The sequence below is a fragment of the Micropterus dolomieu genome, linkage group LG16 (assembly GCF_021292245.1).
Source record: "Micropterus dolomieu isolate WLL.071019.BEF.003 ecotype Adirondacks linkage group LG16, ASM2129224v1, whole genome shotgun sequence".
In the NCBI taxonomy this organism is placed as follows: domain Eukaryota; kingdom Metazoa; phylum Chordata; class Actinopteri; order Centrarchiformes; family Centrarchidae; genus Micropterus; species Micropterus dolomieu.
The window spans coordinates 11,321,200-11,347,873 of NC_060165.1; the positions used below are offsets into that span (position 1 = coordinate 11,321,200).

The 26,674-nt window shown below is 40.2% G+C and overlaps 1 protein-coding gene across 1 annotated transcript in view; it reads left to right on the plus strand.

Annotated features, from left to right (window-relative positions):
• The first annotated feature begins 271 nt into the window (after window positions 1–271).
• pdzrn4 (PDZ domain containing ring finger 4) overlaps window positions 272–26,674 on the plus strand; it is a 37,980-nt gene continuing 11,577 nt past the window's right edge. The window contains exons 1-3 of the mRNA XM_046072149.1: window positions 272–340; window positions 21,912–22,183; window positions 22,899–23,001. Of these exons, the coding sequence (XP_045928105.1) occupies window positions 272–340; window positions 21,912–22,183; window positions 22,899–23,001 (444 nt within the window). The remainder of the gene's footprint in view (window positions 341–21,911; window positions 22,184–22,898; window positions 23,002–26,674) is intronic.

The window sequence follows — 26,674 nt, forward strand, 5'->3', positions numbered from 1 at the left end:
CTTTTACTCATTTTACCGCTGATACACTCCTCGGAAACACACACACTGAAGGAACTGCAAGCACAACCTCTACTAAAGCAGCGAACTGATCCACGTGTGTATGTGTTTTCTGGGCTCGGAGCGACTCTGAGGATACACGGATGAGAAAGAGGTGTGGGGGAACCAAGGAAGAGGAGTCTGAGTGTGTTTTCGCCCCAGGGGGAGCTCACACACACCGCAGACAGCACACACACTCCAGCGGGCACTCAGCACTGTTTCCCTGACAACTAGAATGGGCTGCAATTTGTGCACCTTGCAGAAACGGGAGGAACACTACAAACTGCTGTATGAGATTGCACAGGTAAGTGAGACTTTGAAGTTTGGTGTGCTTGATGAGAATCCTCAGTGTGATAAACTTAATGACAGCAGAGTCAATGATGATAAATGATGACAGGAATGATTTGGCGTCTGAAAAGAACTGGATTCCCTCCAATGAGCAAGGAAGGTAAAAGTGAGACAGTATAACAAGTAGGCCTAGTCAGAGTATTTTCAGAAAGAGGAGACAGCAGACAGGTGGAGTGTGGAAACCAGGAGAATAATGGGAGAGGAACATGAGAGAAATGTACAAAAATGATTACTTCTATGCAGCCGGAGAGCCAGTGTGTGTGTGCATGTGTGTGTATTCCTCTCTCCATCAAAGTGAGTGGAGCTAGTTATTTCTCCTCTGCAGCAGGAGATGTGAAAACAAGTTCAGACCTTTTCCCGCGCTGGCTCCAGGGGAATTCATCACATCTCCTCTGCTTGCGACTGTCTAGATGCAATACAGTTCAAAGAACAACCAGCAAATGTGTTAGGCTGTTTTCCCCTTCTTTTTCTTTTCTGACCCGATATGACAGTTTTCGCATTGCTGCTGTCATGTAAAAATCCTAGTCAGCTTTTGCGATTCTGAAGCTTTTTTTATTGAAAGTACATTCACATTATGTGTTCAACAAGTTCATGGCCCTTTTATTCATTATTATTCATTATATATATATATATATATATAGGCAGAAATAAATAGAAGAAATACTTCATACATTTGCATACATCTTTTGACTGGCGAAAGCCATACACTCGTTATTACCTCAACAAACTATCATATTTTCATCATGAGCAGTAAAACACTGTGAATGTATGACTTGTGATCTTGTACTGGGCATGACTGGAATGTGTTGATTAGATAGGAAGTGTCACCATGTGTGAATTTATTGAAAAAAAACATCTCCAAAAATGCCATTGATTTAGAAATAGAAGAAAATCAACTGTTAGTTCTCTGTGATTGCTTTGTGAAAATCATCAGTGGTATTTTAAATGGTTTGATCTGGCAATGTCAACTTTTACAGAGGAAGATGCAGGTGCATGCTTTTTAGAGCATGGTATGCGTGGAGCTGATCGTGGGGAAACACGTGCTCTGGGTTCTCACTGTTGTTTTGTACAGTACGGGCTAATACCAAGCCAGCAGCAGCAAGGATTCATTCATCATTTAGTATCTTACACAGTTACAGACAGCAGAGAAACTGGATAGAGCATAAGCAGCAAAAGGAGCAATTCTGTTGAATACTAGTTTTGTTTTATTGCACTGGTGGGAAATAAACTCTTACTGTTTCCAATAATTATGACAGTAAGGCTATTACGTTTTTTGATGTTGATGATAATGAGGTTGATAGTGGCAATGAATGACTGTTTTCTTTTTATGGGGTCTGTAAAATGTAAGACATCATCACTACCCTACCCTCTCATTGCTGCTAGATGCTGCTTTCATGAACATTATTCACAGTGATGGAGTCTCAGGCTCATTGGCGGATGTCTGTGTTGTCTGCCTCGGTGGAGTGCAGGAAAATTAGCCATGTCAGTTAAAGGAAACCCTAGAAGGTCAGGGCTCCTTTTGTACTGTCGAGGTGAACTGAATAAACTGGCCAGAACAAAGGGACGAGTATAGTATGTTAACCCACTGAGCAATGTTTTAATTAGCCATTTAAATACATATAAAAGCTCACTGAATTATTATGACAAATACTAAAGGACTAGTTTGACATTTTGGGAAATACATTTGCTTTCTTAGTTAGATAAGAAGGTTGACACCACCCTCATGTCTATGCAGTAAATGTAGCTAGAGCTAGCCGGTTAGCTTAGCTTTGCACAAAGACTAGAAACGGGGAAACAGCTAGCTTGGCTCTGTCCAAGGGTAACAAAATCCACCTACCAGCACCTCTAAAGCTCATTACGTTGTTTGTTATATCTGTACAAAAACCCTGTACACTCTATGCTAACATAGCTAACCAGCTTCTGGCACCAGCTACATATTTGTCATAGACAAGAGTATCTTTCTAATGCTAAGCAATAAAGCTATTTTCCCAAAATGCCTAACTGTTAATTTAAATTTAGAATCTACTAGAATTACATTTAACAGTTCATAATGGATTCATAATGGCAGCAGCTATACAGCCAACACACAGCTAATGATTGTAGCTCAGGCATAACACAGCAGATATATGATTGTATCATAAAGCATGGTGTTTGCAAGGAGATTGGCTGGAACTAACACAAAAATTACCGTTTCCTCCTATTTCCGCCTCACACTGTAGGTGTCCTGGCACTGTGGCAGACGTCCAAGTATATTGTGTGTGTGTGTGTGTGTGTGTGTGTGTGTGTGTGTGTGTGTGTGCGTGTGAGTGTGAGCAAGCACACCTGCATACTGTTAAACTGTGTATGTGATAGTCGGCGAACACCTACAGTTCTCATTACCAGTGCGAAAGAAAGCGAGAAAGAGAAAACAAAGAGAGGAAGAAGGACAGAAAGAAAGAGAGCTCACAAGGCAGTAAGTGTGTCAGTGTGACTTTGTCCTGAAACTCGAGGCTGAGGGGATTCTGCAAATCCAGAGAGACTCGTCAACCATCCCTCTGTCTCTTTTTTATCATTCCAGACTCATTTCTTCTCCTTCCCTTTTCAGACTTTCTCCTTCTCTATAACCTTCATTAGTCTCTCCCCCTCTGTCTTTACTCCCTCTCAACAATCTGTTTCTCCCCTCTCTCATTTTACTTGGGCGCACTCACACACACACACACACACACACTACAGATTCTAAAAGTGTTTTTGTTCTGTTGCACTTCCAACAGTGCTACACAATAAGACACCACCTGCTCATTATACCAGTGGAAAAACAAAGGATGCTGATGCTGTACCATAGCTAAAGCAGGGTTAAAACAGGTGCACTCACTGTTACTTCGCTGATGTTGTCCTCTTGTTTGTCTCACACTCCCTTAGGTCTCGGTCGGCCTGGGATGGGGATCATTCATTTTATTGATATTGATATTGAGACTGCTTAATGATCAGAGTCTGTATCGATAACACATCAATACTTTATTTGGTAAGACGAGACCCAAGGGGCATGACATAGGCCTGCAAGGTATGAGGAAAATCTGCGATGTGCGATAACATTGTTATATACTGAGATCACGATATGACTTGTGATAAATAAACAAATATTACAGTGTGCATATTAGCTGTCTAGTAAAGTAATTTAATATTTTAAATATAACTAAATGTTATTTCTAGAGCAGCAACATTAAAGTTGAACAGCACGATAAGTCATTATATAAACTCAATATGTGACATCACAATAGTGAGTGATGTTTAGATAGAATGAAGAACCAGACCAGTCTGTGCTACAGACAGCTTTCCATTTAGCTTGTTTGTAACATTTGGCTAATTGCCAAGCTAATGATAGCTATGCTCAAATAAAACATAGAGGATGAGTGACTGTGGACAGAAAAAAATAATGGAATAATGGAAATCCAAAATGAAGGAAGCTGTCGTAGCTTATTAGCTGTGTTGCACCATCCTGTTTTCTTACCTGTTAGCGCACTTGTTGGCCTAGAGAGCATTTTTCCCTCTTTAATAAAATGTTCCTGACTGGCTTTCAACTAGTTTGTCCACTACAGTAGTTTACCAACTTTCCCTGCTAGTAGCTCCTAGAACCAAATATTTCACAAAGACACAGAGATTTTTAGGCCACATTCTGGTGTGACCAGGGTAATTTTTCATTTTAAATATACTTTGTGGATGAAACAATGGCACTTCAACAAAATAGATTGCAGCTATTTTGGAGTTATGGTAATGATTCCCCACCCCCACCCCACCCCAAAATGGATATATGTATTTGGAACAGACCTGTTCAACACTTTCTATTTTGAAGAAGTAACAGACCATTTCAGAGGCCAATTCCAGTTTTCAGCCTGCAGGCTTGCCTCAGTGTCTCCTGCATGACAGTGGCTATCTCTGTTCACACAGCTTCGCTATTCTGACAGGACTGCGGGCTGCCCGACTCCTGCTGCCCAGCGGCCACTGAGAGATTTATGACTTTCATCAGACCATTTACATTCAACGTTTCATTTGTGATTTTGTATGTGTGCACACTCACACCGCGGGGTCAATTCTGTCTGTAGCAATTGCCATGACATGTTTTCTGCTTGTGGCTGTGTTAAATTGCCCCACAGCCTCTGGCCTCCAGAGCCTCACAGGACCCGTGTGTTTTGTCCTTTCAGACATACCTAAAGTCAGCATTATTGTATCACAGAACAATGCTATACAGACTATATCTACAGTATACAACAGCCACGAACTACTCTATGTGTAATCTTCCCCTGCTCCCTCCAGTAACGGAGTAGTGTTTGTCTTCTATGGAAGTATTCCTAATTAATTGGAATTTAAACCAAACAAAAGCACGGGCGTGAGTGTTGAGTGTAGTTTATCAGGTCTGGCTCTTTTTTTGTGTGGCTTGTTAATAATATAAGCTATTAGTTGTTGGTTCAAATATCACATATAATTTTTAAAGTTATAATCCTTAAGGTATTCCTTATATCAAACCCCTTACATATCATTATTTTATGTTAGCATTTTTTTAGTAATACCATTCAATGTATTTCTGTTATTTAGTTGCCTACATAGTACTTTTGATTGTTACTGGATGAGTGGTATGGCTAATTGTATGGTTAAGGTTAGATCGTGGTTATGGCAAATAAACTTTGGTTAAAGCTGGTGAACAATCAAAAGACATTTTGAAAGTATCCAACTGAAAAAAAACACCCAGCCCCCCAAAAAACATTTTCATGTGCAATGAGTGCACGGGCATGTAGACAGGCAGGTAGGCCTTGCTTATTACAGCCACATCCACAGGTAATGGATTTTTTTTTATTTTTGTATTGGAACATTTGATTTAATCATTGGGGTCTGGATGTAAAGAGAACTTTAACAAATATAACAAAAATGCTTCTGAAAAAAATTGCCTTGATTTAAGGTATGGATGGGGATAGGCAATAACAATTCTTTGTTAAGGTTAGATTAAGGTCATGGTTAATACAGAGGCAAACATTATTTTCAATTCTGTAATGGGACACAAACTCAAAACGCAAAAGTCACATGACCTCCACACCTTTCTTTCTGCCTCACTACATTTAGGACACACTGCTTCCTGCATTGGCACCAAATGTTGGCACTGTATGTGAATTGTATAGACTTCCTATGGATACTAGAATGTAACGCACCTTAAAATGCACCTGCCATTGCCTCCAGTAACCACGAGTATTCCAAATCAGTCAGGACTGACATTTTTAAAGAGTTTTTACTTTAAACAATAAATGTACTGATTCAACAGAGAAGCTGTTTTGTCACAACCAGAGTACCAAGTACCAGACCTCTACCAGACCTCTCAAGTGTATTGAAGTAAGATTATTCATATACTTTCATATCATGTACTTTTTTTCCCCTTTGTACTTATGGATGTGTATGGTTGTGACCCAGGCCAATCTTTGGTGTGGGCCTGTCCTCCAGAGACAGATGCTGTGCCACATGTCCAGCCTGTTAGACAGCATGAAGGGGGCTAGACAGATACCCCTACATCCCGCCACCACCTATGGTGTCCAGAGAGTGCCACACAGAGCAGGGGAAGCTGTGGTCAGACCCACACAGCCGTCACCTCCATATGGCCACCTCAGACCTGTATCGTGAATTCATCCAGATAGGGATGTGAAATATGTCGACGCTATCGCTTACATCGGCCCGGGAGGTTGGTGCAAAGCAGAAAATAAAGTGAAATGGAAATGGGAAAAGCAACAGTTGCTGTAGTTGCAGTTATCATGCAACTACAGCAAAACAGTCCTGTGATCCAAGAGTGAGCATGCATGACAGAGAAGTCTGGGATTCAGGGAATGGTGATGGATAAAATATTCTACTGCCAGACCTCACTTCTGAATGATATGCTCAGGCCCTTATATGTGCTGCAGATGATCAACGGGGGACAAAGGGAGATGGTATCACCTGATTTATCAGCTGTCCACTTATCAGAGAGGCATAACACTGGTCCTGAACATGGTTTTCTCTTCTCTCTGTCCATCTCTGTCTCTCTGATGTGATTTTGAGCTTTTTAAGAAAGTACTGAAAGAAGTGACCTTTTCATTTTTTATGAAACAGGTTGTCTTCCTGTCTGTGCGGATCAGTGAGTTTGACCTTTTCACCTGTGAGTGTAATTCCACTTGACAAGTCTCGCTCGCTCACAAAGACACACACACATCAGTTTTGTATTGCATGTCAGAAAACAGAATGATATTTTTTTAAATCAATCTCAAAACATAAATCTTTACTTGCATTTAGATCTGGTGATCTGTCACATTTTACTCTTATGTACTGTACTTTCCTTCCAAAATATGACAGCTACAGTTCGAAAACATGACATGGCTGCGAAAAAAAGAACTTTAACGATCATACTTTCAAAGCTTAGGTGCTAAATAATTAGATGTAATGGTTTTCCTCCCTAAAAATGTTAATCTGTCGTTATGGAAATGAACTCTGCTGTTGGACACAGATCATCTGGTGTCTTCCATCATGGTTATAGTTGCTTGTTGGAGCACAGCATGGTGACAATAACGCATGATTTAGAGGTGCATATGGCCCTGTCACTGGCACTCTGGGTACCACGTCTTATGGTCGCTGGCCAAACAAGAAACAAGAAATGGGTGATTATTCAGTGTCAAGTTAATACAGGAAATAGCACCCTGGTGTTGTATGTGTTTGCTGGCGATTAAAAATATGGAAACAGTTGGAATAGATTGATTCTACTGCAAATGAATGTCCATGCGTAGCTGTGTCTTTCTTTGTGTATCAGGCCGTATGCAGTCACACCTACACACCACTTTCTTGCTGAGTGTGTGTGTGTGTGTGTGTGTGTGTTGGGGGGGGGGGGTCACAAAGTCAGGGGAAGACTGGTCCGGTGTGGAGGGGGGCAACAGCAACAGTCGCCGTTGCGCTCCACCAGCCAATGATCTCCCCCTGTGTTGGCTCTGATAAGCCCAGGATGAAAGCCCTTTCTGTGGGCAGAGTGACACTCGTAAAACCCCCTCCTGCCTCCTCTCCAGACAAGGCAAAGGAAGCTCACATGATGCATGTATACACAATTACATGGCAGATATTCCTATTTGCACATACTGTGTACATTCATGTACACTACAAAAAGGAAAATCACAAAAGGTCCATCAATTCATCAGCTTTAAGGTGTGTTGTCCTTTTTTGTTTATTTACAGATGTGTAAAAATGTCTTTCAAGCTCTTAGTACCCAACAAGAGGACTGTTATCAGCTGTTATCAGCCTCTAGCTGATTACCATACTCACCAATCGGCCAAGTGGCCTGGCCAAGATAATAGGAGGTAGGAAGAGGGAGAAGGGTAGGGATGAGGGAAGAATGGAAAGGTAGAGGAGGGAAAAATGTGTGAGATAGAATTAAATAAGGGAAGATAGTACAGTAGTAAAGGGCAGAAAACCAGAACGAAAAAAATGACACCTTGTGTGCCATTAATAAATTCTTTAAATCCCCCTATTTCTTTCTTCTTAACCTCACCCTTTCCAAAACAGAAAGTCTCACCCTCCTCCCATTACTTATCAGTCGCCAGACACTGTTCCATTCCACTGCCCCTGTCTTTCTGCCTGTTTGTCACTGTCTGTCTAGCCGACTCATTAATACACTTTGGCACGACCCCGCCCCCTGAGGTTGGAAAAAAAAAAAACTGTAAAATAATAAGTGATGTCTGTCTATCATTCATGTGTGTATGTGAGAGAAAGAGAGAGCGAGACTAATTTTTTGCAGTCTCAGTGTGTGTGCCGTCAGCCAGTGACTGTTATACGGTTTAAAAGCCAACCTTGTGCCAGAATAACCCAATAACACACCTTATGGCCACACCCTGCAGGCTATGTTTCGTCAGGCTAGACAGATGTTACGACAAACCATCTGGAGCTGTTATGGATATGTTGCCGGCATTTGCTGCTACACGCTACAAAAATGCACACATACACACAAAACATAAACAAAAAATTCCCCTAGATATTTAAGCGTTGCAGGGGGGGAAAATACTAAAACACAACTTCTGAGACATAAAAAACCCTAACATCCTTCACATTAGCATAAAATTTCCCTCAGTCAGATCTTTGGATGAGTTCTTTGGCAACGAAGGTGCAATTCTCATCTGAGACCAAATGTCAGTTACAATATAAAAAGAAAACCTTCACTTTTTCCCCCCTGTTCATATTCTCTTTGCTGAGAGACAGGGGTATTTGTTACAACTATTTTCTACGAACAGTGGCTCGGAGTCGTGAACATTTACAGTCGGTTACTTGTAATGTCAGTGATGTTTTTCTCCATCATGACATCTGCTCTACAGCATGTTGTCAGAGCTAAATAATTCTGCATACACTGTGTCTTGTGATAAAGCTGTTACCTAAATGCACTGTTGTACTGCCACTGCCAAGTGTGTTTTGAACCCACAGGGTGGATCCTGGTTCCAGGTGGCCTAAAGGGAGATTACATTACTGCAGGGCGCTGGTGTTGTATTCCCACTTAACCAACTTGGGTTTAGGAGTCATTAGGCCCGCTCAGAGCCTGGCATCGAGTCCAGTTACAGATAGAATAACACCAAACCATCTGCATAGAAGGGGGGGCTGATTACATTTAGCGCCGGGTGTAACCATAAGCCTGGTGTTGATATGGGAAATGCCCTCAGGATGGACAGTGGCCAAAGCACGGTGGATGGGTCTCTGTTGCTGTTAGTTTGAGGAAATGTAGTAGATTGTCCCTTTTGTGGTGACGTGTCATTAAATCTTTTGGTTTTGGGAAATGTAATGAAATATCGCTGTAAATGAGGAAATCACAGCAGGTTCAGGCACATCACAGAGTCTTGCTCCGAACAATGAGCAAAATGGCAAAATAGTGTCTAGAGAAGTAATTGTGTAATTGTACTTGTGTACTTGTGTAATTACTGTGTGACTTAAATTTTTTAATTTCATTTGGATGTTTATTTTTTTGAGAATTGTATTGAGGCATGTAAGATAAATTAAAGAATTACATGCTTCTCTGTTGGTTAAGAGCATTTTACAAATGTTGGTCAAGAGATATCTTCTGCTCGTCCTCTTGTATCCCAACACCAAGCTTAGGGTGGGTTAGGCAGAGCAACATGTTTTAAAAAATTACTTTATGTGTAGAATTGTTGAAGCAGAAATCCGCCTGAAATATGTGTGTATTTCAGTTAAAAGAAACTTTAAGTACAGAGAGAACAATCCAACACTGTGTTCATTTGTTTTGTCCAACTGACTGAAAATAAAATAACATGCTGCATTTGCAAAGGAACTTCAAATCATGTCTTTGTGCAAAATACCCTCTAAGTTATTTGTCACTGTCTTCCAAAATTACCCAAATATGTGTCTCTTGATCTGATGGCCCTTTGGGCAGAATGACATCGCATGTCTGTGCTTTCAAAAAATGTTACAAATTACTTTTGCAAAAATTACTTTTGTGAATGTTCTCACTTCTGCCAAGTCTATGGATAAAGTTTGGTGAGGTTGAGACACAAACACCACATGGTTAAGTTCAGGGAGAGATTGTGTTCATTATCATGAGCTCTTTTACAACTTCTCGTCCATGTTGGCTTAACATTTCTGCTTGACAGTTCAGTATTGATCTTGTTATGCAACAAATGAGGTAGTAGACCTTGAATGGAGATTGTTTTGTCAAAGGCTCTTTCCAAATTCAGGATGGACTGTTATACTTAGCTAAGGTTAGGGAGAGATCTTGGTTAGAAGAAACCAATGTTGACTGGTGTTTCGATCTCATTTCCTACCTACGGTCTCCTGTGTTAAAGTCACACTTAACCAACCATCCACCTGGATATGCTGACTCCATACAATTCACACTACTGCCGCATTTGCTTTTGATACACAAAATTCATACCTGACACAGCCCTGTCAGCTAAATGTAAACATAGGTAATTTTAGGCATTTAAACACTCTTTCTATCCTTTTATGGTTGTCTAAATAGGATAAGATAATAAGATTTTTACAACCCAGCATTCTTAGGCGTTACTTTCATATTAGACAATTCAGTACCTTTATGTATCAAGGAGGAAAGTAAGGGTGTGGAGGTCAAGGTGGTGGATGTTAGTATTGCATGTCAGACTTTTGTGCATGGAGACCTGAGTTTTAAGCAGAACTGTCCGATATCAACATTCTTGTCTGATTATAGGATTATTGAATATTTCCCTTCAAAAGATCAGATGTAGGCCACAAGAAGTAAAAAAATCAGCCCAACTCCCTGAATGTATCAGTTTAGTTAGTCATTATCATTACAACATCTTTCACAACCTTGTTATGTGGAGGCTCTCAAATTAGGCCTTTGACCCATATTGAGAAAGACGGTTTGATTTAAAAAGTCAATCTGTGATACAGTCTGAAATTACCCGTCATTCGTCTGGTGAAACATTGGTGGCAGATGTGATTAGCTATTCACTCAGTCATATTGTAGACTTACACTCAGTTGCAAACGGAAACCGTGAATACACTCTAAGACTTGATTGAGGCAGGTCAAATGAGGGGTAAATTGCACCACCACATGTCTCTCGCTCAAGTAACCAACCATCCTTTTGGATAAAGGTATTTTTCATGGCAGGAAGAGCTCTTCTCGCCCGCTCGCAGTTAGTGGAGTGTAAAGTCGTTTTTCTTCTCTACCAAAGGGCGGACTGAGGAAACTTCATGTTATGAATAATGCTAATGGCTTAGGTGCTTCCAGTGAGCATAAACATGCATCACTTTAAAATGAATAAGGCAAAGGTTTGGTGGGAGGAGGGGGAAAAATGTTAAGTTCACACTCTAGGCTTTAAAAAAAAACAACTTACTTAATTTTATGCAAAAAGCAGCACATAAATCTTTTATTTTCCTGCTTGCCAGTAAAATGTTTTCACTTTCCAAGCTTTAGCATGTTTTGCTAATTATGCCCCTGCATCCCAAGCTTCTGGTTCTTTTTGCCTTCAACCAAATCTGTGCTCATGTGACTAACAAAGATTCATAGCAAGACTGCATTCAGTAAGGACATTTCCTTCTCTGAAATGAATGATTTTAACTTTAAGATTACATTATCCCACTGGTTTATGGTGAAACTGCTGCAGATTAATTAATTCTTGAAGGATATTGGGTCCATTGTCCAATAATTCCCCCTCTAGATTCAAATATTGTGAACTGGGCAATGTTTTTCTGTTGCATAGTTATGAGTATACAAAATGTTTCAAGCAACCAGAGGCTATGCTTATTGTCTACTGATGTATTCAGTCAGCATTCATACAGTCTCAGTCAACCTTCCATCTGTCAGTCTCTTCGCTGGTGTTTGCATGTGGTGTGACTTTCATGGCACTGTTAAACCACTGCTACTGTGTCTGTAAGGTCCACCCACAGCACTGCGGTTGCTTAGATCCAGAGCAATGTAAGCAAGGGCTGGAGAAACTGAATGGGATCTTGCCACATCTAAAAGCCAGAGTTAACTGCATTGCTAAATCAAGAAGAAGGAACCAAAAAGGAAAAACACTTGTCAACAAACCCCATGAAAAGACCAAATCTACCAGTAGTTTCTCTACCTTGTCCATGGCACTACGGGGATTTATGGCAGTTGAATGGTGTTTGTGGGATTGACTTAAAATAAACCACAGTGCCCAGGTCCTTGGTAGTGAAAGAATGTATCACCTAGTTGCTGACTGATGTGTTTTAACACTTCTTTTTGGTACACGATAGGGGTCTGTGGCACACAGGAATAAGCTCCACTTGTTTGTAAGATTGATTCATTGTTGGTTTTAGTCTTTTAATGGGTTTGACAATATAATTCAAATATAGAATATTATTCCTTAAGCTAAATACAGCACAAGAACTGACGCCATGGTTGGATGGAGAATGTATGATGTTCAGCAGAGGAGTAACACATAACCTCTTTGTGAACTCAGCCTTCTGGATGAATTATGTGGGTCTAATCGGTGACCCCCAAGAGCCTAATTCAAACTCATTGCAAGTATGTGTCGAGGAGCTGGAGGAAGGGCCACTGTATTGTTCATCCCAGCTCAGTGGCAGTTGTTTCAATGGCAGATGAGAGATTAATGGCAATCTAATGACTGTGGGGAGGACACATTGCAACAATAGAGTCCTGGTAAAGCGCAGGCCAAGTACATTAGTCATCTGCAACTATCTGCATATATGCACACACACACATACACAAACATTTATGCAGAAAATGTGCACACAAACACATTTGGTTAATCCTCAGGCACACAAACACATTCATATGTAGAGAGTGAAAATGAAAGTGACTTCTATTGATTTGTAAGTAAAGAAGTTTTGCAGTCATCTGCCATCAGTGCACGCCGTCTCATCACGAGCAAAACAAACTGAGCTAATTCTCAACCCGCCTACCCCCCAACGTGACAAAAGAAGGCTAATTTATGCATTGGCAACATGGTGTGCGAGGAACAAGAGTGTGGCAGAGGGGCTAGATGCTCACTCGTGGATCGCGGTAATTGTGATTTGGTTGCTAGGATGTTGAGGGTAATGAATGTCTTGTTGATGCAGTTTGTCATAACCTGTGCCATCCGTGGCTGCTTGAGGATACAGAGCCTATTAGTTAAACACAGACACTTTGGATCTGCCATGATGTATGAGCCCACCAGGCAGACGGTATTAGTCATTTTATGAGAGACAATGAAGGAAACTGCCAGGCCACAGTAGATGTTGAATAAGATTGTGGATAAATTAGGCAGTGCGAAGCAAACCTCTTGACTACTGTCACTGGATTTTTAGTCATTTTATCTAATAGTATATTGAGGAATAAATTAAAGAAAAGAATGTTTTGGAGTTTATGTGCTTTCTATTACCTCAGTGATGATACAGTGGGAGGTTGTTTTCCCTTGAAAATATCACCAGCACCTATGCTGCCGTGGTTGTCTTATGAATAAAATAAATACTCATATTGTAATTCCAAAAAGCAGAATACAAGACAAATCATGTTTCATTCCAAGGTTTTACCAGTCAGAAGTATCTGTATTCATGAAACCTAATTGAAAGGAAGCCCGCCTTGCATATGGAAGTGGAACAAAGAGCAGGAAATGAGATGGTTCTTAATGCATTCACTGACAAATGATAACCTTTGATTTCCCCCCACTTACATCAGAAATGGCTGCTTGGAATGACAGTCACAAGTCAACAGTCTCTGATGTCTGCGTGCATGTTTCTACCACTGGTGTTGTCACGCTGGGGTGGGGAAAAATAGACCTGTGACGAGCAAGAGAAGAGAAAACCCTTGGGACAAACACACAAAAAACCCCACATAGAAACAGAAAGCAATGTTCTGTCTGTTTTGGCAATATAGAGCATTTTTACCTACTGAATCTAAATGAATAGGCTGAGTTACAGTGACAATGACAGACAAAAAGGCAAAAAAAAAAGACCTTGTCAGCAAGACAAAGAAAAGACACTCCACATAAAGGAGAATGAGAGAAAAAAAGCACTAATACAATTGGAATAAAACTCAATGAGTAATTTGAAGAAAATACAGACACACGCCATAAAAAGATCCACAGTAACCAATCAAGCAATGGTGTCCACCTTGATCCACCTTGATGTGTCAATATTCACTATGCAGAAAGGAGAAAAGGTAAAAGTAATCTACATCAATGGCCAGGATTGTCTATGCGGGAATCACATAGGCCATTAGTACTCCATCCAACAATAACAATAAACAAATCTTTTGAAACTACACCCAAAGAGTGTTAAGATAACACTAATAAAATTAACATTACATATTATTTCAGACATAACTAATTTCAACTATAATAAAGAAATTACAATTTTTAAGAAATAAAATCACATGATGTGTCCCCTTTCCAGCAGGAATTGCACATTTACTGATAAAGACTACATAACTGTATGCATTGTTTTATCAATGCATTCAAAGGCAGCATTATTTTTAGTGATGAATATGTAGTTTTACCCCTTATGATAATTATGACAAACTGCTGCTAAGTAACATCTGAGAATTAAAGCTGAAGATATCCAAAATCATTATAGTTTCACAGACTGACAGAACAAGATGCTTCTCAACTCTGAATGTCTAGAGATCCCAGTTAAGGTGATTAAAGTGTGATGTACTTAAAGTAATAGGGATTCCGACTATTGGTTGCTATCTACTAACATTAGCTGTCAGTCAGGGCTCGACTGCTGCCTAGCTAGTCGGACTGGAAAATGCAAGTAGGTCTGTCTGCAGGTCACGCACATGAAAGGCCCTCTAAACGGCTGCAGCTTGGTTAGATTAAGTTACAGAACAACTTGGTTAGGTTTAGGAAAACATCAAGGTTTGGGCTAAAATAAATACTTTAAGCCAGTCATGTCATGTCATGTACTAAAGTGGGTGTGTCACTTAAAGTGCAAGACTGTAGGTAGACCCTTCTTGGAAAATTGTGAACACATGGAGATACTGGTCGTCAGAGCCTTGTGTTCATTTTGTGAACAAACAAGCAAACGTCACCCCAACTTTTTAAATATCAAAACGATACTGAGTGGCATTTCACTCCCTTAAAAACATCTTTTGCAGAGTGTACAGATGCTGGCTTGTTATTCATGTTTACCAGATAACAGCAAACAGCTAATTTTGTAGTTTGGCTAATTCACAAAATAAATGTTGACACAGCTTATAAAATGTAAAAAAAATTATAAGCCTGCCAGCAGTAATAATACTAATGCTACCCTTAATTTTATTAGATTTATAAATTTCTCCTCAGGGGCATACATTTAGACAAATGGGCGCAGGGAGGTTGCAGTCACAATACATCTTGTGTTTTAAAGGGGTCATTGGCACATTGGCTCAAAATTGTGCTTTGGCTTATGAAGACTTTCCAATTGAATTGGGGAAACAGGAAATACTCTTTTGTTTTAGCCCTCCACAGAGAGGTAACAGCATATGATCAGCTGCCGAGCGGCAAAGTCGATCTCGTTGAAGGACACTTCAGCAGTGCAGATGCTTCATGATGAGGGGCTTGGATGCAGGATAACCAGTTGAAGGACAGCATGCCAGCCTGTTACTTTTAGCAGATATTATTGAACAGCGACATGTGGGAATCACTGGTCTCTGGTGTTGCTGTAAGACTATGAAAGAACCATTTGAAACATGCCACTTTTTTGGTATAAGTTCATATATATTTAAGTTTTAATGCTCCCTCTGAAGCAATGCTCTAAAAGCTAAAACAAGCCAGCACTGTGAAGAGCGATTCCTAGAGAAAACAGTCTAATCTACTGCACACAGATACTGTGTGATGTAGAGGAGATTAACCTGAGAGGGCTACTTAACATCCGTCCTGACAGAAGCTATTTAATCTATGTTTCATGTTGTCATGCGGGCTTCCTCCATGCAGAACTAATTGGTTGTTTTCGCCTGTTGTGCAGGAGCTGTCTGTGAAAAACTGTGAAGGACACTCATTACAACTTGAACACACTATCACAGACGTGGACATAGATGCAATCATGTGTGCAGACGAGCACATAAACACAGGCAGAAAGAGCTGAACTCAATTCCGTGAATAAGGGTCCTAATAGGAGCACTGAGGGACATCTCCTTGAACCCGTTGCCATTGCTTATTACATACACACACACAAAAACCCACATATACTCACACCCCAAGCTGCCACCACTACTACCAAACCAAACACACATCTCTCACACACCCTTCTGCACTCTTTCTATCTGATTTGCATTTTTGTTAACACTCTAATTGCCTCTCATTAAATACCTTGTCACTTTGATTAATTGGTGTGATACAGAAATGTAAAACAGCAGAGCATTACAATGCATAGGGAACAGTTGCTGATTTGGAAAGACGAACATGCCTGGCTAAAAATGCTAAACAGAGGTGAACTATCACTAACTCCTTATGCAAGTTTAATGTTGAGTCAGGTTTTTTTATGACTTTGAATCCTGTGATCCAGTGGAAGTGAATCTTTTAAAATTTTAAGAAAATGGCGGTTAGGAGTGCTACCCGAGGTCAAAATTTTGCATTTTGACTGAGATTTAGGCATACATGCAATGAGGTACTGATGAGCTCTCCGTGCACCTCACAATTCGTCTATCCAATCCTTTTCTAGTTACAGGGTGTAGATAAATGCTAATGTTACCATGAACTGGACAGAGATTTAGCCGTAAAGGTAATCCTTAAAGAAAGCCAAGGCACTTGGGATCAAATTGTTATAATGACAGGCAATGAGATAAATCAGCTGCCCTTTCTCTCAAGTTTCTCTTTCTGAAGTGGAGCAGTTATTGAAAGTGCCAGTGTGACAAAAAAAAAGGTGTCCACTAGCAAGAAAAGGTGCCCTTGAGCTCACCCACTGTTGCTCCAGCAAAGTAAAACGGTTGCTTTGTAAGTGGGTATGCTGGTAAAATAAGAGTCATATATGCTTCCCTTGCTAAATATAGGTTAAAATGAATCAGATCACAGCATGCCAGCAGTCATTTACTCCAGAGAGACATCATACTTAGGTGTAAATTGTCTCTAATTGCAGTGAATTAAATATTTTAGCCACTCTCAGCCTGGGCTTACACAAAACTATGGAATTCTCCTTTGAAATGGCAGGTGCTGTAATTGTACAGTAAGTGAGAGATAATATCAGATTGAGCACAATTTAAAATTCATAAGGAAACAAAACTTCACTGACATTCTGTAATTTAAAGTGAAATTCTTGAATTTTTCAGTTAGCTAACAACGGGAGATGCTAACGTTGCTGTTGAGAGTCAGGGAATCACAACACAATGTATCAGAGCAAGCAGTACAAATCTCCTAAAGCTTTCCAAATAAACTTCAATTTAAGATAAATCATTTCAAAACTTGAGTCGAACCAAAAGTAAACAGAAATTAGCCCCCTAGAATAGCGACCGCCTGTAGCTAAATACATAGAACTACGTGGCATCTTGCTAACCTAACTAGCTACCCTAATTAGCTTCTAAACCCTTAATTGACCATTTGCAGATTTAGTTTAGAACTATGATACAATTCTATATTCTATATAATTTTAGTATAAAAGAAGGTTTTAGAAAGACACAGTGTGAAAACAAAGAATGGAAAAAGGCTTATTCAACCCCCTCCATTCTGTTTTGCTAGGGTGCTTGTCACGCATGCATCAATTGCATCATGGTATTCTCATTCCACACAAGGCAAGGGTCAATGTGATTCATTTGACTGAGCATGGCCCACCAGTTGCACAGCCTGCCACTCAAATTTATGAAACCATCATTGTTTTTGCCTCCACTGCGCTAGGTGATATTGCATGTCAGAGACTTTTATTATTGAAATGAGACATTCATGATGGTGAGCCCCTGCCACATGAGAGCGGCCTCCTGAATCATCTCAACGCAGCTAAAAGGGAAAGAGGAATGAGATTTGGCAGATTATTGGGGCACGCCACCTGCGCTTCTTCACACATCACAATATGCCAGTTTCCATGAATGTAAAAACAATCTTTCTTGTATTGAGCTCAAGTTCACAAAAATCATGATCTAGGGGATTTATGGAAGAAAGCTTGTTGGTGCTGAGCAATGTGTCTCGTAAGGGGCAGACGGGGTCGGTGTTGAATGGGCAGGGGTCTCTCCTCAGCAGACTATTGTTTCGTGGTCCATTGTTAGCCTAGTCAGTCTGAGATACTGGCATTATTCAGTCAAACATGCTTAATGCCAACAACCGCATTGTAGAGCTTTTTTAAGTCTGCCGGGAGCTAATGTAATGTTTAAACTGTGTGTGTATGCGGCTTGTGTGTGTCTGTTTCCATTTGCTCACAATGACACCATATCTGTCAGATTTCGCTGTGAGGTTGAGTGGTTTCCATCACGCTCTTATCTCTGCGCACCAAACCCACCTATTCACATGTAGGCCTACACCCACACAAATACACCCACACACAAACAAATTCTTATCTCTGGGCTTTCCTTATCGTCACTTGTTTGTATTCAAAAGTGGAAACAACATTTAGCCTTCTTAGCACTTGGTCAAATGAAACCCCACATCTAAAGGTTGACATGAGCCTTCTCTTGAGCATATTGAAAGCCTCCAGCTTGGCACTGATTGGCTTTCACTGTGCTATTTTCAGCCCCTTCTCAACACATGTAAGAGCCATTTCCACACCATAGTCTGCTAGTAACCCCTCATAGTCAATGATGTGTGTAATTGGTGCATAACAGGCAGCAAAATGTTACATTAATAGCTGAGACTCGCCATTTGCTTTCTGTGTGTGACCTTAAAAGTCTATAGAGTTGTGTCAGAAAGTGATATATCTAACCATATTCACTCAATCCACTGGACTTTTCAGAGCACAAGAGGAGACAGTGCTGTGAATTAAGGTTGTCTATGACATTATGCTGCCCTATAAAGCCAAAGTGCAAATATTTTGTCAAAACTGAGGCCACAATCTGACATAAAATAAAAATGATGCCAAACAGATGAGACATAGCGTGTATTAAAACTTTGCAGTAATATATAAAAAAAGCTGAAAAGCCAGTTAAAGCAAGAAAGCAATAGTGTATGAAAAGCTAGCTTAACTGGTGATTTAGACACAGAGCTAGACTTGGATAGAGATCTAATTATCCCTAAGTGTTTCATTTTCTTTTTAAATACTGCATATGCCCAGTACCCTTAATTAAGTCTTAGGGTCTGTGACATTTTTATATAAAATATTTATTTTATATTCATAAAATGAAGTTACTACTACTAGCCAAACTGTGTAGTTTGCCTTCTAACCCTTTCCACCCACTTTTACTGTTTCTGTAGTCTGCTGTTGTAGGCAAATAGGCCTATAGATAGATAGAAAAGAAAGAAAATATACAATAAGTATCTTTAGGAGTAATAACAAACATACAAAGTGGGCTGATAACAAATTACATTTTCAGTAAAGGCTGTAGATCGATGATGATACACTGTGCTCACTCAACAAACACACACACATTGGCAACAGTATATTCACTCCTCCCAAGCTGGAGCACGCCACTTTGAACCTTGACCTTTAGGAAGAGTGTTTGAACAGACAAGAAGCTTTGGTTTAGGGCTACTGGGAACCATTTTTATTGGCAACAGTAACCTTTAACTTGAAAGGTATATGAAGGCTGCAATACATTGTTGGTTCATTACAGCTGTCCCTATGGACTGTTGTGAACTCAGACTATTTTTAGTGTTCTTGTGGAGCTTCCATGGGTTATATCAGATGATGTAATGACTTGCTATTGTCTCTCTGTCAGTTTGGTCTCAGGAGCGCAGTTGAGTAATGAGAAAGGGAACTGGTAATCAAAATGGAATTACTGTTTGATATTGATGGAATCCATACACCTACAAGTTTCAGCATAGATATCACACTTGCATGTGTAGCTCGCATGCATTGTTGCCTACTCACACACACATATAGAGAATCCCATTACTAAACTGAACGACAGCACAATCCCTATGGGAAAACAGTCTTTGCAAGAGTAGACAATAATATAACAATAACAGGAAACTGCAAAGAATAGATATTTCAATGAAAACTATAAAATATGTTTAATTATGGATATGTCACTGAAGGTTTAATGCAGACTATGTGTGACTATGTGTTTCTATAAAAATAGCAAATCGAATGACTAATACAACTAACAAATATACAGTAATTATATAATAATTTCAAACGTATGAGGAGAAATATGAATGATTTTCCTGATTTTGAACCTTTTTTGCCCAATCCACATCTCAATTGTCTCTAGACCCTTCTCTATCTCGTCTGCTCCTCTTTATCAGCTCATTTGTGGTTTAATTATCCCTAATGCTTTTTAACTTCAGTGGATATGATGTACATGTGTGATGCACACAAACACAACACAAGCCCACAAAACCTACACGTTTTGAGCCATTATCCCCAGTCTTTGTCACATCTGCTGGCTATTAATCAGCCCCCAGTTAGCTCATCAGCAGGCAGATTAAATAGAGGTAACAACAGCAGGTAAACACACTAGCAGGTGTACCAGCACAATCATGTCCTGCCTTCCAGAGCATTCTCTCTGATTGGAGATTAATATGTCCATCTGGACCTCATTACAACTTCAAAAATGTTGTGGAACTTTCTCTATGCCTTTACTGAGATGCACATTTGTTCAAACGGGATGATAAAATGAAGCTAATGTATGTGGATGAGAACTTTTATGTGGAAAAAACATGTCATAACAAGAAAGGTCACATTTTCGATGCAGCCAAAAGTTAATTATAGCTGCAGAATGCAGTAGGATGTGGGCTAATAGGCACCTGAAGCCGATGCAGCACTTTTTTTTTTACTTATTGCACTTAAAAAAAGTAAAATGTGTCGTGTGCATCGAACATCATAATGGTCTATTTGTTTACTGCCATTTGTTTACTGCAAAGTCTAGCAGGCCCATGCCAACACCACAAAAATACATGCTGTCATCAACATGACGTCAATTTGCAGCTACTAAGCCATTCCACCAGGCCAAGATATATTTCAGAATGTAGCATGTTTCTTCCCAATAATGATGCTGACATTAGGCGTATGCTTCCACATTATAAGCCCTTGACAAGTACTCAGACATCCAAAATCATTTTAGGCTGAATATAAACTTGGCATACAGAGGTTAAACTAATTAGGTTAAACTTAGTGTCAGAGAGTAAATGCATAGGTGTGTGTGTGTTCTTTCATTGACACGGTATGACATCTCTCTACTGATTCCCTCGCAAATTAAGTAGGTGCTGCTAACTAAAACTGATGTTCCCAATGGAGCAAGGTCTACCCCAACTGCTCCTGCCTACTATGCTGCTCTTTTGGTTAAATCATTATTATTATGTCTAATAGGCTTAATGGTAGGAATGCACTGTATGTAATGCATTTGAGTTAGATTGATTTGAAGAAGATTATTGGTGCACAACAGAATGAGATAAATGAGCTCATTAAAAAGTTTTTCTTCTTCAGAAAATGCTGCAATATAGTACATTATACAGTCTCTGTAAATTTGGCAGTAGCCTAAAGGTTAGAGAAGCGCATTTGTGAATAGCTGGTCAGCACTTAAAATGTCTGATCCTGCTGGAAAAGTGTACTGTGTAGGTAAAAAAAGGCAGAATATGTAATGCACTCCCTCCATCAAGAATTACTGCCAAAGTGCCCTTTATAAAAGCACTTAACTTGTAGCTGCTTTACTGGAAGCTGTTCAGCACCCTGACTGTGGAGACGTGTAAAGGCATTGCGAGGCTCCCAGGTGTGAGTGTGAAACATGTTATCGCTGTTGCTGAAAAGAGCATGCGTGTCTGCCAGATTGTCCTTGGATAAATGAGGTTTTAAAAAAGGCACTCGGATCTTTAATAAGTTTGCAAGGTCTCCTTTAACTTTCTACTGACTAGTCTCCTCTTTTAAGAGACAGTATTGTAATTATTACCAGAGACATTGGAATTCAGATGCTGGAACAGAATATGATTTGCATCTTTTCACCATCACATGCAACAGGATGACAAAGGGTGTCCCAGTGATTTTGTCTCCCCTTCCCACAGGTGAATGCGCGTGACTTCTCCAAGGTCGACCATGAGGAGGCAGTGGTGGAGGCCATCAGGCGAGACCCCATCGTTGTCCAGGTCCTCCGGCGGACCCCCACCAGAGCCAATGCTACTGTTGCACATAACCACAGCGGTACACCACAGGATGTGTGTGTGGTAGATGTTTGCACACAAACAGACATCACCTTCGAACACATCATGGCACTGGCGAAGCTTCGGCCTGCTACGCCTCCCGTCCCTGACATCTGTCCTTTCCTTTTGTCTGACAGGTGAGGGCAAACAGTGTACAGTTGTAGCCAATGCAAGAAGTTGTAGCCTTCCACCTACTGAAAGGTAGCTGAATGTTAATGGTACACAGTGAGGAAAAATGGACAGGCTGTAAATTATTACCCTATTTTTTGTTAACTGGAACCAGGAAAAAAAAATTCCATCCCAAATTAACCCAAAGCTCCCCTGAGGCTTCTTTGTTGTTCTCTTTCCTTTCATGGTAGTTATTAAGCAGTTGTATCATAGTGTGGAAACCCCCAGCATAGCTAAGTACTTTGTCCCTGCGATATCATTATGCAGAGCCAAACCCGCATGTAATAATTGCTTCTGTGTGCTACATCCATTTTCTTTAATGGGAGCTTTTGCCGGGCGATTAAAAGCCAATGGGCTGATAGAGCAGGCATTCTGATGCTATGTCCACTCTGTGGCTATTTATAGGGCTTTGCTGGGCAGCAGATGAAATCAATTTGTCCTACAAAACTACAAATCTGACAGTCTTGGTCAATGATTATGGAGAGGCAGTTATCATGGTGACAATTTACAGAGGTCATGGCGTTCATGGGGCAAATGGTTGATGCTTACATTGCTTGTTCTGTTGCAAAACTACTAAGAAATGTAACTCATACAAAGTGTTGTTTTCCCCTTTAATTTACTAAAAGAAGCCATTTAGCATGCCATGCTATAGCATAACTCTCTCTTCTTTGTTTTTCCCTCTAGTTGTCATTCCATCCACACCATGGAACATGAGTTTTATGAATGTCCAGAGTACCTGTCCAATAACCCAGCAGAGGTGGAGAGGACTGAAGAGTATGAGTATGAGGTACAGTTTTGCATCTTTCTGCTGGATGAATTTTACAGTTTACTTCAAGGTACAAAGTACTTATATGGTACATGTTTTGGCCTCTTTCATCCTACGTCAGCTGATCCGTCCACAACAAGATAACGTGATGAATATTGGTGTGAGATTTGGTGTAAATTGTCATGGTCCACAGAGGATGAATACTATACCTTTACTTTTTGGACAATTCATCCTGTGGGGGAGCCGTGGAAAATAACAGACAAGAGTTATAAATGAAACGGGCATGCGGTTACGGAGATCTAAAATGAATGTATGTCTATGGGAGTGTTATTTGATATACGCTTAGTAGCTCCACCTAGAGGCCAATTCACACCAAATTTCACACAGTGTGTCGGGAGGGCGTGGCAGATAAGGTCCCTGAGTTTTCGTGTAGATTGGCCATTGCAAACCTAAGATATGACATCACATCCACTTTTTGCGTTTTGGCAAATTTTGTTAGCTTATAATTAGAACGTTTTTTGCCGGATCAAAATATCGGCTCGGTCCAGGGATCGTCCATCTCAAGTTTGGTGCCGATGGGGAACAATTGGCCCAAATTTGGTATCAATCGGACTTGTGGTTATGGAGATTTAAAATGCATGTAAGTCAATGGGATTTTTTCTTTAATGTGCAATAATAGCGCCACCTATTTATATATATATATACATATTTGGGTCAACTTTGGTGCCTGTAGTGAGGAGACCATGCTTAACAATTTGGCTCAAGTTTCATGTCAATCCGACTTGTGGTTACAGAGGAACAATTTTTTCGGGTTAAATAGCGCCACCTAGGGGCGAGTTGCACCACATTTTGCACAATGTGGCAATAATGTGTGTCCCACATTATTGCTCCAAATTTGGTGTTGATAGACCATTGCAAACCTAAGATATGACATAATTTCCTGTTTGTTTCCATGTTCACAAACATTTGTTAGCGTATAATTGCGACATTTGGTCGGATCAAAATTTCCTCTACAAACTTTCATCAGCTTGGTCCAGAGATTATCCATGGACTTGCGGCTTCGGAGGAGTTAATTAAAATAGTTTTTTCAGTTTTCGTAATTTTGCAAAAAAAAATTCAATTATAATTGGGCGTGGCCTATACCACAAGATTCAGCTTGATCCCCCGAACGCGTGGATATAAGATTTTTGATTTACGTCTTCGTAGGCGGGAGTTCCAAGCCCAAACGCTGGATCCCTAATTAAATGATTGGCTGATCTACCTGCCTGTCTACCTACCTACCTGGCTAACTGTGCACACTCTGCCAGTGCACTCATTGTACTTTCAAATGTGTTTTCGGGGAGTGGCCTTGGAGAGTTTTCGGTTTGAAAATTTTCTATATCTAGCTGTCTCTTGTTAGTTTCTCTAATGTTACCAAGGCTAGCCCTGACGCATGATGCACACAAGTCCCACAACAATACAAGACAAATTGTCTGCTATAATAACGCAAGAAAATTGGCTGCCCCTTGTGAAAGCTGAATCTAGTCTTTAGATTGTCCTGGGTTACATAGTCCCTGGGTTTAGGACGCAAGGCCATTCTATATATAATTGAACCAAAAAAAAAAACTTCTCTGAAAGGCCTCCCTGTCGAGCTGCCAGTGTTCATTCACTGGCCGTTAGTTTCCCTTTCATCATGCACTGTCCTTCAGAAATGTTTGTGTCCCTATTCAGACAGCCTCTTCAAGTTGAACAGAAATTGTTGAGTATGTTGTGTGGTAAAAAGAAAAGCAAGCACTCAGTGGTATCAGAAGGGATTTGGTGGGATTCTGCAACCAACAAAATTATTTATAAAAAGTAGTTTTCAGTGTTACAGAATGCTATGACCTTGCACTGATGAATCAATGAGGTTATGTTCCGTACTACAGTGTGATTGGTGGATTATGTGCCATCTCTGGTGTGTATTTAATGAGTCTTATCTTCTATATTCTAGACTTCAGTATATCAATGTATATCAATAACACAACTATACCTCAGTTGTAAATAGGAGGCTATCACAGAGGATTATGAGGCATAAAAGCTCATTTGTTTTGTTAGTATATTTTACTACTATGTGTTAAACTGTACAATTCCATATTGAATGTGAGACATCTTTTCAGGATTAATGTTTGATATATGACCTTACATGTGCAGCCATGCTAGCGTTTTTTTGAGGCTGTCCTAGGCACAACAGTTCTTTGACCTAAATCTCAATGTCAGCATGCTCACAATGGCAACGCCAACATGCTGAGTACTGAGGGCGAGGGTTCTGGCACCTATTTTGTTACACTTCAAGCACTGAGCAGCTCCAGTGATGTTTCTGAAGGTGTGGTTCTAACATCTTGTGATCAGAAAAGTGGATTATTTGCAGTCAATGATCTGTACCCGCACGTGTCTCCATGGTAACAGATGCATCATGTCAATCAGACATTGGAACTCGAGGTCATGCTAGGTGACAGAGATGGGTGACGTTTGTTACTGTCAGTGGACCTCCACTGGTTTAATAGGGACTTCCTGGTTTAGTGAACTGCATTGTGGGTCGTTATGATTCCTCTGCTGCCAGCTGTGGCCTTACCTTACAGCGTCATCTGAATGAAAGAATCTCTAGTGTGTGTCAGGGGTGGGAGTGGGGATGGAGGGCTCGTGTGCGGTAATAGCAGTACTATCAGAGCAAGGTTGGCTTTACAACATGAACACACACACACAGTCAAACTCCCCCCACCTGTCAGACATCCACGCACCAAATCAGCCATCCTCACTTACCTCTGTCCATCCATGTGTATCTAACTGAAACACGAATAGCTTTCCTCTTGGTTGAAACAGAATACGACTGCCATTCTTAGGAACATTACTTCTGACAGGTTTGGCTTCACTTCCAGCTGATTGTCCACATGGGTACTCCTGCTGTTATAATACTCCTGCTATTTCTGCCAAATCTACCAAACTATAATATTGCCAAGTAGCAGACAGTATATGTTGAAAATGAGTTTCAGTGCTAACAGTTTTTTATATTTAAAGTTTATAATGGAATAGCAAGCCATTCCAATTCCAGTTAGCAGAGTTACTAAAAATACTGTTGTAAATATCTGAGTTAATCATGTTCTCAAAAGTTGCAACCCCTTTTGGATATTAATATCTACTTCCCAGCAAAAGTAATGTCAAAATGGCAGATTTTAATGAATGCTCTGTTTGTTCAGCAGGTTACACAGTACAGTTAATGAAGTGGCAACAGTCTGCCAGCAAGCAACGAGTTAGCTGTTTGCCAAATTAGTCAAAATAAACTTGTCTTAATTATGGATCATCAACGGGTACCAAACATCAAAGGCTGCATTTTTGTTAATCCTCAGAAACAAAGAAATATTGGCATGCAAGACGTGTTGCAAGAATAGAAAGAGTATTATTGAGCTCTGTCAGTATAAAATAAAGCAGAAAGATGTTACCTCTTTTTATAGATCAAGCAGTGACAAACACAAAAGTAAGAGAGGGGTAGTCCTGTGGTTTAGTATTGCACTTCCATAATGTTAGCTGACTTGAGAGAGACATTTTAAATAAAGAATGTTCAAAATCAATGCAGCACAGGCCAATGTAGCCAGGCTTTTACTCTAGTATGAGCCAAGCACCAAAAACACTGGATCCTAAAATTACCATGATGCAACTCGATCATCTTTTGTTAGACACT